The sequence below is a fragment of the Portunus trituberculatus genome, chromosome 46 (assembly GCF_017591435.1).
Source record: "Portunus trituberculatus isolate SZX2019 chromosome 46, ASM1759143v1, whole genome shotgun sequence".
Taxonomy (NCBI): Eukaryota; Metazoa; Arthropoda; class Malacostraca; order Decapoda; family Portunidae; genus Portunus; species Portunus trituberculatus.
The window spans coordinates 20909155-20921654 of NC_059300.1; the positions used below are offsets into that span (position 1 = coordinate 20909155).

At 41.9% G+C, this 12500-nt stretch overlaps 2 protein-coding genes across 4 annotated transcripts in view; one reads left to right on the top strand and one right to left on the bottom strand.

The window, feature by feature from the left end:
- Positions 1-1188, bottom strand: part of LOC123520361 (prolyl 4-hydroxylase subunit alpha-1-like) — a 76473-nt gene extending 75285 nt beyond the window's left edge. For 2 of the 3 annotated variants that reach the window (XM_045282597.1, XM_045282598.1), the window contains exon 1: positions 841-1143. The gene's annotated coding sequence lies outside the window, so the exon portion shown is untranslated. Of the gene's footprint in view, positions 1-840 lie in introns of all 3 variants that reach the window. The other variant, XM_045282599.1, reaches the window with a different exon arrangement.
- A 1644-nt stretch (positions 1189-2832) lies between these two features.
- On the top strand, positions 2833-10656 carry LOC123520358 (transmembrane channel-like protein 7). The gene is given in 9 exon segments (XM_045282591.1): positions 2833-2926; positions 4481-5246; positions 5525-5617; positions 5785-5888; positions 6694-6789; positions 7573-7821; positions 8172-9493; positions 9864-9964; positions 9967-10656. Coding segments are annotated over 8 exon segments (2835 nt in total). The 5' UTR covers positions 2833-2926; the 3' UTR covers positions 10071-10656.
- Positions 10657-12500: the final 1844 nt, after the last annotated feature.

Sequence of the window (12500 nt, forward strand, 5' to 3'; positions counted from 1 at the left end):
TAATAGTCAGTGAACGGAACTGAATTAATTATATCTAAGCTCGAACAGAAAGATCACACGTGCCAATCTGGAACTGAAATTTTACGTAGGTAGAGTTTCCGACTCAATATCGGTGCCGAGCGGCTGGAAAAACCAGTCGCAAAACGAGACCAACATGTTGGTCTTATTAGTCGATTTGCGACTTTATTTACGGAGTATGCTTTTGAAAATGTGGTCTTCAGGTGTAGAGAAGATGTTAGAGTTGGTGGAAGAAAAAACACATCTGGAACCCCAGAAAGGAATTATACAGTATAAAAAAAATAAAATAAAAATAAAAAAAACGCGCAAATTGTCGTTCAACGAAATAGCTGCCACTCAACAAGAACTGTTCCCCTCATTGCAAGGTGCTGTTGGAGGTGAGGATTGAAGATTTGTCAGGATTTAATTTGATCGCAATTCTGCATTGTCTTCTTAAGGTTAGTGTGTGGTAGACACTCCTTTCTTTCCTTCTACTTAGCCAGGGACATATCCACAGGCATTTTCTTTTCTCTTGACTCTTCCGGTTCGCCAAAAAAAGAGCAACCACAGCTTCAGCATCGTCACTGAAGAACGACATCTTGGCGGGAAGCTGTTTGTTTACATTCACTTCCCACCAAGGCGTCAACTAGTCGAAACTTTCCTGTCGCTACGTGTGACACTTTCCGACAAGAAGGGATGAGTCGGAAACTCTACCTACGTAAAATTTCAGTCGTAAATTGGCATGTGTGAACCCACCTTTACTATGAGAAAAAATGCAGCAGACACAAGCAGCAAGGCAGCAGATCAGTGCACAGCGACACACCACGTGATGTAACGGCTTACCTTGTGTGTTACGGCGACTTCACAGACACAGCTGGACTTCAATGAAGTTGATTTAGGTGTTAAGTTAATAATGTTCGAACGACGCTGACTGAACTATAAATTAGAAGTTGACAGTGCTTAGTATTCTTCAGTGTCGGTCTTGAAACAGCGTCCAGTCAGTCTGACAGGAAAGTGTGAAAGTCAGCGTGTCAGGATGCTGGGGAGCGTTGGCGTAACACACCTTACTCGCGTGGCCGCCGCTTTAGTACTGGTGTCGAGACTGCCTTCCTAGATGAGGCTCGTTCAGCAGTTTCGACTCTCGCTTGCCGGGGACTGAGTAGCTCACATCTTCACTCTCTCTTGCTCGCGCTTACCAGCAAAGTTGCCATCACGAAGCTATTATATATTGTGCATCCTTCTCATTAAAAGCATTACAACGCCTCGCTAAATATTTTACTCGCTGCTATCTAACCACGCTTGATAGGACGGGTAAGATGGTAGATTGGCTATATACTGTATTGATGTGAAAGAACGAAACCCCTAGTAAGCAACTTCAGCCGGGCGGAGAACAGATATTGTGGACACAAAGGCTGCTGATGACGGCAGCGTGAACAATTGAGGCGAAACTACCTGATTAAGCCATTAGTTTGAGACATTCCGTCATGACTCCCGAACAGCCTTCTGCCTTCACTGCTGCTTCGGGAAATCAGAGACCCTGTACTCATCAGTCCAAACACACACACACACACACACACACACCAAATTTCGCCGGATGGAATTGCATAAAGATTTTCTCACACTTAGCAGTATCTTCTCTGCACTTCTGTTCAGAATAATGCAGCCTATCAGATATGCTGTTGTTTGTTCTTCCTTTGAGTTTCTTTATGTAAATCGGTGCTCTTTTGGTTCACAGACTGGAGTGAACGACTGCACGAAGCAATAAATATTCAATACCTGTCAAAACAAATGACGAGAAAATCCTCACCTTGTACTGATAAGATCATTAGAAATTAAGTGATTGATCCGGAAGGAAAGCTCCTCACGACTGGCCCCTGATAAGATAACAGTAATGATAAGGCCTTTGCGTTATATTGTTTAGACAAAGACCTGAATGTATGTCTGTCATCTATCATCGCTCATTTCACAAGTTTGCTTGAGATTATTCATTATGAAATAGTCAACAGTTCCTCCTTTTGTTCTTTTTTCTTCTCTTCCTCTTTTTACTTTTCATTCTTCTTTAATCGTATCATTAGAAATACATACATAAAGATAAGCAACCTCCTTTTTTTCCTCCTCTTCCTCCTCCTCCCTCTCTACTCTTTCTCCTCCCACCTTTCATGGACATCACTATTGCCATCATCATCATCCATCATCATCATCATCATTGGACAACTTATATTCAGATTTCCGAAAATCCCACCCAGTCTTATCAGGACATTTCCTATCACTATCTATATTACTTTTTTTTTCACCGATACTGACATTACAATTAGCCAACATCCCCGCGGCGAGACAACGGTTATCGGGCAGTGTGCGAGTGACACGTGTTACACATGGCACGCAATCAACACTTGTTATCGTGGCAACATGTCCTTCCTTATCTGCCTACACACATCTCTGAGTGATCAACATCTGGCCTGACTCACTTTATACACAGTCGCCCCAAGAAGGGATATTCCTCACGTCCAATGAATTTCATTTTTATAAATCGAATGGAAGTAAATATATGAACTCATTAACTACTGCTTTTGTGTTAAGAGCTCCGCAAAGGCCAGAAAAAATTGATAGGGATTTAACAAAGACAGGCGGGAACTTGATACTGATTTTCTTTTTGCCGGGAGAATTTTGCTCAATGTCATGACTATATTGCTTTGAAGGGGAAATAAACGGATGTAAAAGCACACACACACACACACACACACACACACACACACACACACACACTCCAGTACGTCAGACGGAGACTATCTGGTTCAGCTTATCAGGGGCTGCGTCATGAGCTGCCATAAACCACAGCACTAGACTCGCACCCGTCAGCTAATCACCATCAGACTGAGAACGTTGTGGAAGTAGTGGTGAGCGTTGCTGGTGCGACCCGAGTGCAGAGGTGAGGCAGTGATTGATCGAGTGAATAAAGTTAATCAATACGTGTCTGACCAGTGACCTAGAATTGTGGGAAATGTGTACTAGGATGAGTAACTCCTGCCTTCACATCAGTGCAAGCATTCAGTTCTGGCAACGGGAGGGAAAGATGGAGGGAGAAAAAAGTGTTGCGCTTATATGAAGTGAATTCTGACTCCTTCGTTCACATACACGATTTTGGTCTATCAAGTAAGTACTCCACACAAAGCGAGTTGAGGTTATGAATTCAGTGTTGAAATGTGCGGGAGGATTCTGAATGCCATATATTGTAATGGTATGCTTTCAATATCAGCAGTTAAGTTAATCACAAGAAATAAAAAGTCTTCAAGAACGTGATTTTCAACAGGAAGCGTCTCCTTAAGAATATGAGTTTCTCTGAACAGTCACTATTTTCATCAGCGCGAGCAGAACGAGCGAAGGGATGTGTCTCATTGCAAGAATTGCACGCAACATCATAATGGACCTGTTGGGATTAACAGCAGCGCAGTGATTTGCATGAGCGAGCAGATGAGTGGCGGTGACTGTGGACCACCCAGTGTCTGTCTTGCATCACTATGACTGCCTACTTGCTTGCTGCAGACCTCATTATCTAAATAATACTTATTTCAGCCTTGCACTAAATAAATTATATATACATATATATATATATATATATATATATATATATATATATATATATATATATATATATATATATATATATATATATATATATATATATATATATATATATATATATATATATATATATATATATATATATATATATATATATATATATATATATATATATATATATATATATATATATATATATATATATATATATATATATATATATATATATATATATATATATATATATATATATATATATATATATATATATATATATATATATATATATATATATATATATATATATATATATATATATATATATATATATATATATATATATATATATATATATATATATATATATATATATATATATATATATATATATATATATATATATATATATATATATATATATATACACACACACACACACACACACACTCATTTTACCTTAAGTGCAGCAATTATTCTTCGTTTAAGAATATTAATGACCAATATTTAGAGATTTATTATGATAAGGAACTCTCTCTTACATAATTATTAAACGAAGAAGAAGGAAAATATGCGCAAAGGGAAAAAGTTTTATTCCGGGAAATATTCCCGTAAGATAGCTGTGGAGTGAGGCCCTGTGGCCACGCCCACCTTATCAAGAGAAACAGGAAATGGTGGTGTATTTGCTGCTGTGGAGTCTGTTTGACTCAAAGGAAACGACTGTGAAAGTAATTACATGTTTAAAAAGTTGAAAATATTGATGACACTACGAGCAAATATAATGTTTATTGACATCGACATAATTTATGTTGTTTCAAACTTGTAAAGTTCACTATATTTAACCACTCACCAGCAAAGGTCCTTGTGTGTCACGTTGACTTAAATTGTTTTTCCCTGATTTCAGATGTCATCTGATGGAAACGACGAAGATTTTCACAATGGTCACCATTTCTCCGGTGAGCCAAGCACTGTTTCGCCACAATGGAGCGAAAGACACTACCAAAATTACCAAACTCCACTTGTTAGCCCAAAGACAGAGTCATTTCAACAACACAGGCAAGATCTACGCTGGAGCAGCAATGCGCATATGAATGTTGAGAAGCCACACCGCGTCCTAGATCCCGAGCGGTGGAGACAAGAGCAGCGACACATGCGTTCTCATCCACAGCCATATGGACAAAGTGATTGGACGGAACACCCTAATTATTCCGAAAACAGTGAAGGGTATGATTATTTTCACGGCAGAACGTTTCTGCCTAGAGTTGCACAGGAAGGCGATTTGGCTGTGAATCAAGGCTATGCACCAGTTTATGAAAGCCATTCCGATCCCGTGAACCGAAGGAACGGATCGGGTGTCAGCAGGGGAAGGCGAGATGAGCATGCATGGGACGTAAGAGATGAGCATCAGCGAGCAGCCAATGAGTATAACGATAGAAGAGGCTATGAAAAGGAGAAGCGAGGCCCGAGAATGGAGTCCAGCAGGGTGGACTATTCCTCCGGACAGCGTAAGACAGCAGAGGAGGAGCACGGAGACAATCACCAGTCACACTACGAGGAAGAGGTTTCTCACAGAGGACCTCGGAGGCATGAAAATGAGCTTCAGGGATCACCATCAGAATGTGAAGAAGACATTCGAAACATGTTGCCATCACAGGTCGATCTTTATAAAGGTAAACTTAGCCTCCGCAGAATTCATTGGAAATCAAACAACTGTGTTAAGTTGTGTTCTTGAATTCATATATTTATGAGGGAGTGAGTGAGTGAATGATAAGGAAAAGGCGCTGCAACAGCCAGGGTCATATGGTGCCGGATATGTATGAAAGAACCTATACAGTATGTAATACTAAGAGGCAGACAAACAAATAGATAGACCGGAAAACTACTCCGACAAATAGAAACAGAGGTAGAAAAGTACTTCAACCAACGTTTTATTTTCTACAATGCACAGGTACTCTTCGTTTTCGTGGGAGTGTCCGCACCCGCAGGGCTTCCCACGGCAGTCTTGTACACGCCTGGGAGGAACAGGAACCTGAGGAAGAGCGTGAGGAAATACCTAGTTCTTGGCAGTAATTTGCTGATTAGTGCATTATTTATGTCTCATAATCATTCTAGTAATCCAGTACTGACACTAGAGCAGATGACGTTTTATATGATGACGGACCTTAAAATACTACAAAGCAAATTAACTTCTTGGCGTGTCTTCCTCAGCCTCGACGGAAGCTGAGATGCTGGAAGCTCTCCACTCATTGCGAGATCAGCCGTGGCCACTAGACCTGCGCAGGGACACCAAAAAGCGACTCAGTGCAAAGCTGGTACGTCAAGAGACTTTTCAGTAAGGGAGGTTCTCTGAATGTAATCTCTTGAAATAGCATTGAGACTATATTAATATCAAAGGTAGCGACAGTTTACTAGCCAACATATTAACATGAGTTCAAAATAAATATCTTGTTATTCATCTTTAGTATAATTATCAACGAAGTTAAAACAATATTCTGTCAATTCCTTTCCCTTCCTGCACTCAAGCATGTGGTTCGAATCCGCCCTTGTTTCTCATGTACGCACACACACACACACACATACACACAAGAGCAGCGACACATGCGTTCTCATCCACAGCCATATGGACAAAGTGATTGGACGGAACACCCTAATTATTCCGAAAACAGTGAAGGGTATGATTATTTTCACGGCAGAACGTTTCTGCCTAGAGTTGCACAGGAATCAAGGCTATGCACCAGTTTATGAAAGCCCGGTAGCTCAGTGGTTAGAGCGCTGGCTTCAAGCCAGAGGACCGGGGTTCGATTCCCCAGCCGGGTGGAAATATTTGGGTGTGTCTCCTTTCACGTGTAGCCCCTGTTCACCTAGCAGTGAGTAGGTACGGGATGTAAATCGAGGAGTTGTGACCCTGTTGTCCCGGTGTGCGGTGTGTGCCTGATCTCAGGCCTATGCAAAGATCGGAAATAATGAGCTATGAACTCGCTCCGTAGGGTAACGTCTGGCTGTCTCGTCAGGGACTGTAGCAGATCAAACAGTGAACAGTGAACACACACACACACACACACACACACACACACACATATGAGGCAATCGACACACAGGCAGTTGTCTCTTCCCCAGGCCAGTACGGAGGTGAAGTGGTACTCTACGCAGCCCGTGGCCAAGGCGGTGAGGAAGGGAGGAAGCTCTCTGGCCAGGATCCTTCAGGCTAACTACGTAAGACATACTCCGCTTTTGAGTTGCTTTCTAATTGAATGGATTAGATTATATGAGAGAATGATTAATAGATACAGACACAAATAAATGAATAAATCCATAAGTATGCAAACAAATGAATGGATACGTGAAAGAATTAAATAAAGAAAGACAAAAGAAAAAACACAAGTTAACACAAAGAATTATAGCTTTTAACTATTGAAATAGACAGCATACATAATCCAGCTTAGTAAGCCCTTGTGTTTATTTCGAAAGTGTGCCAAGTTAGAAGAAGGGACTTTCAATATTTTCTTCCTAACACCTCTTCACTTTTATGTGTATCACTTACTACCTCTGACCAGAGAATCATAACCAACACCATTCTCATCACTAACACCACAATCACCACCATCATCATCACTTCCTAGCCATGATCACGACCACTACTATCACTACCTCACAGTCATCACCATTAACATCGCTCCCCAACCATCGCCACAACTATCATCATCCACCATCATCACTACTATCATCTCTTACTCCATTCTCACCACCACTTACATTATCCATACGTATATTCTGAAACGCTTTGCTATCTCACCAAGGCTATCTTCCAAGACCGCAGAGATGATTAATCTGGTTTTCGAGAGTGTTGCGATGTTAATGTGTAAATTTTGTTAATCTGTGACTGGAACTATAAAACCAGTCTTTGAAATACGTGTAGCTTCAACTAGAGCGTTTTGAAAATGGTGCCGGTGGAGAAGTGTTTCAAATTATGGTGCACACCTTTCCGTCGCTCCTCAGATATGGCGCAACGTTCTCAAACGCATCGAGGGGAGGTTTGGGTCCAGCGTCTATGCGTTTTTCAATTTTCTGCGAGCCATGATCCAGCTGAACCTGGTGCTGAGCCTGGTGGTGGTGGGTGGCATAGTGGTGCCCTCCGTCCTGCTAGCCGGCGACCCTAGTCTGCAGGCGTGGGGGTGGGTGACAAATGTTAACTCCTCTGGCGATCACGACCCCTGCCTCGACTTTCAGCTGGAGGCAAACGAAAAGGTGAACAAAGCAAAAAGTTTTCTTGTTCTCTATTGCTAGGACATCATGAAGGCTAATATCAGAACGTCTTTTTCTTTATTTTTTTCTTTTTGTAGGTGAGGGCAGTATTTCAATGCTCATTAATTAGACTCAGTCTGTTTCTATCCTTTTCTTTTTTCTTTTTTCGTTTTCCTTTTTTTTTTGCTTTATTTGGGTCATTCATTTATTTTGTTTGTTTATTTGTCCATTTCTTTTATATGTTTTATTCTATTTATTTATTTATCTATCACTATCTATTTATTATATATATTTCTTCTCTTTTTGAGGCTTCAACTGCCACGTCTCAATACATTCTTATCTCTCCGTTACAGTTCTTGATTTGCAACGAGAATTACACCGAGAACCTCAAGGAGATCGAACAAAAACACGAAGTAAGCTTCATAAAGATAGTTCAAGATTTCCTGCAAGGCACTGGCTTATTTGAGTGGACGATCCTCTTCGCGGGTCGCTATCCTGCCTCGGCTGGCGACAACGGTTACCTGGCCAGCCTCGCTTACTTCCTGTCGGTCTTCACTGCTTACCTCGTATCCTTTGTTTTCATGGTGTACTTCGTAGCGAAATTCTTCCGCCAGACACCTCTACGATTGAAAGAGAAGTCCACGATCTTCGCCAACATAGTTTTCACCGGTTGGGACTTTACAGTGCGGGGAGCTGAGGCGGCCCGGACGGTACACATTTGTTTCACGGGAGAGGTGAAGACGGCTTTTGATGATGATCAATTCCTTCAAAGAAAATTACGTCGTACAAAGAGGGAATACGTTACTCTCTTGCTCACCCGGGCATGCGTGAACGTTTTGGTTATCGGTCTCATCATCGGAAGCTGGGTGGGCATCTATTTCCTCGTGGATGTATCTCAGAAAAACATTGACGGAGGTTCGAATGAAAAGTTTTTTTGGGAGTACGCCCCGACTGTCACTGTGGCAGCCTTCAACTTTATGTACCCATTGCTGTTCACCTTTGTGGTACAATACGAATACTACCGCGGCCACACCGAGCTTCTTGTTACTCTCATTCGCAGTGTTTTTGTCAGATTAACATCCCTGGTTGTTCTTATTTTCACAAAACTCATCGTGATATCACAGGAATCACGAAGCTGTGATCCCAAAGACCCTTTCATCTGCTGGGAGACGCACCTCGGCCAGCAAGTTTACTCAGTCTTCGTCCTGGACGCCATTCTGCAGTGTGGAATGACTTTTGTGGTGGACGTCGCCCGCAAAGCACTTGGCCGCTTCAACAATCCTTTACTAAAGACACTGAGTCAAATAGAGTTTTTTGTTCCAGGTCACGTTTTGGATGTCGTGTACCTTCAGTGCATTTGTTGGCTGAGCATCATTCATGCTCCGGTCTTGTTCATTGTCTGTTCCCTTTATTTTTGTCTGCTCTTCTTTTTAAAGTTGTTCACTGTGTCAGTCACGTGTGTTCCGGCGACGCGAGTGTTCCGCGCCTCCCGCTCTTCAGCCATGTTCATGACTATCTTATGCCTTGCATTCCTGCTGTGTCTTGTCCCCAACGGCATGGCGCTGCTCTACCTGCGTCCCTCGCTGGCCTGCTCGCCATTCAGAGGACTCGACTACAGCTGGCAGGTGTTTACCTACTACGTTTGCAGGCTGACCGGCTCCACCTATTGGATCAGGTAGAAACTTTAGCAAGGAATTGACTTTTCTTTGAGACAAATGAGAAAGGAGAGGAGAATGGCTGCGCTTTGTCAGCAGAGATACTGTCAGAAATTATAGTGTAACTATGAAAAATTTTGTCATTAAGTAACCTATGGTTGATTAATTGCACCAATATTATCTAGACAAATGTAAATAATCAAGATTTTATATACACTTATTAACGTCTATTCCTCAGTCTTTGGAAGGCAATTAAATACATAATGCTAGTCTCAGTACTTTTATGGCATGAGTTCACGTCATGTGAGTTGAACGTTTTATGACAGCTACTTTAAAACAAATCCCAAACTAGTTCATGAAAAACCTAATAGAGACTATTGATTTCGGCAGGTGGGTGGTGTTCACCGTAGACGAGGCGCTGGTGGTGGGAGCGCTGATAGTGGCCGTTCTGTTGCTCCTCGCCTACTATCTCTCCCTCATCAGTGTTCGCAACGCCTCATCAGAAGGCTGGAGAAGAAGCTCAAGCATGCATCCAATGACAAAGTCTTCCTCATGAACCAACGCGAGCAACAACAGATTCCTGGTCCAGGGCGCTGAGGGAAGTTTGGCCAGCTGTGAATCATCTGGCGGTGTTTACTTACGTGTTCCTTTCAGCTGAGCATCTCACCTTCAAATTAGTGTTCAGCAAGGAGGTAGTAAAAACCCACCGAAACGATAAATTACTCCCAGCGAGGTCTAATAACATTAGTTCAGGGATGCTGTGAACTTTCCATTAAAGCTAGTTGTGATCTCACTGAACATTTCCCTTTGTGTCTCACAACCCAAGGGGGCAGTCACAGCCTGCCCCCTAAAGACAACTCTCCTTCTTCATACAAAACTACATGAACTTCTCACACACACACACACACACACCCTTAACTTAAAATTCAAAATTCAAAATGGCGAATCCAAATTCAGCCTCGAAGTCCCCTTCTGGGGAGGGGAACGGAAATGTCTTCAGGTCGGACTGCTCTCTCGGTGGAGACCCAAAATATCTTAACACCTCCCTCGACTTTTTCTTCACTAACTTCTGCAACATTCACGGTCTTAGATCTAATTTTCAATCTGTAGAACACCACCTCCCCTCTACAAAACCTCATCTTTTCCTCACCGAAACACAGCTGTCTGAGGCAACTGACAGTAGCCACTTCTCTGTTGCTTCTTACTTTCTCTATCCTCATTTTAACTCCAAAGCTGGATGTTGCGTCTATGTACGCAACGACTTAACTTGCTCTCGTGCCCACGCTCTTGAATCTTCCGAGTTTTCCACCATCTGGCTTAGACTTAATAGTCACTCTTTAACTAAATTCATCTGTGCTGTCTATCTCTCCCCTAACTCCTCTGACTATAGTAAATTCTTTGACTATTTAACTTCCAAAGTGGAGCACATTCTGTCCCTCTACCCTTTCGCTGAGATTTCCATTCTTGGAGATTTCAATGTTCACCACCAGCTTTGGCTTTCCTCTCCCTTCACTGACCATCCTGGTGAACTAGCCTTCAACTTTGCTATCCTCCATGACCTAGAGCAACTGGTGCAACACCCTACTCGTATTCCTGACCGTCTTGGAGATACCCCTAACATTCTTGATCTTTTCCTTACCTTCAATCCTTCTGCTTATGCTGTCACCTTATCTTCTCCGTTGGGCTCCTCCGATCACAATCTCAATTCTGTATCTTGTCCTTTTTCTCTAATTCTTCCACAGGATCCTCCAAAATGAAGGTGCCTCTACCATTTGGGGGGATCTGAGGAGGTATTATGCTGATTTTCCTGGAATCATTACTGTTTCCTTATCACACACCCATCTCTGTGTGCTGAACGCATAACAGAAGTGATAGTATCTGGCATGGAGGCGTACATTCCTCATTCTTTTTCTCAACCTAAACCTTCTAAACCTTGGCTTAACACAGCCTGTTCTCGTGCTATACATGATAGAAAAGTTGTCCACAAAAACTACTTGAGTCTTCCATCTCCTGAATCTCATGCACTTTGTATTTCCACTTAGAATTATTCCAAGTCTATTCTTCAACTTGCCAAACACTCTTTCATAAATAGAAAATATCAAAATCTTTCAAACTCTAACTCCCTCGTGACTTCTGGCATCTAGCCAAAAACATCTCAAATAACTTCACTTCTTCATCTTTCCTCTTTTATTTCATCCTAATGGCACCACTGCCATCTTTTCTGTCTCTAAAGCTGAACTCTTTTCTCAAACCTTTGCTAACAACTCCTCCTTGGACGATTCTGGGTTTGTTCCTTCCTCTCTTCCTCCCTCTGACTATTTCATGCCTACAGTTAAAATTCTTCGTAATGATGTTTTCCATGCCCTTGCTGGTCTAACCCTTGGAAGGCTTATGGACCTGATGGGGTCCCTCCTATTGTTCTCAAAAACTGTGCTTCTGTGCTTGCACCTTGCTTGGCCAAACTCTTTCAACTATGTCTATCGACTTCTACCTTTCCTTCTTGCTGGAAGTTTGCCTGCATTCAGCCTGTTCCTAAGAAGGATGACCGTTATGATCCCTCAAACTACCGACCTATAGCTTTAATCTCTTGTTTGCCTAAAGTTTTTTTAATCAGTTGTCAATAGGAAGATTCTTAAACATCTGTCACTTCGCAATCTTTTATCTGATCACCAGTATGGCTTCCATCAAAGTCGCTCTGCTGGTGATCTTCTGGCGTTCCTTGCTGAGTCTTGGTCATCTTCTTTTTAGAGATTTTGGTGAAACTTTTGCTTTCTTCTTCCTATCATCCCTGTACCACTCTCTAATGCAAGAGTTCACCAGTATTCTCGATCATTCATACTTTTCTCTGGTAAACTCTAGAATTCCCTGCCTGCTTCTGTATTTCCATTTTCCTACGACTTGACATCTTTTAAGAGGGAGGTTTCAAGACATTTTTCCCTCAATTTTGGATAACTCACACTTGACCTTTAAGGGAACTGGCAACCCAGTAGACCTTTTATTTCCATTTTTTTGTTGCCCTTGGCCAGT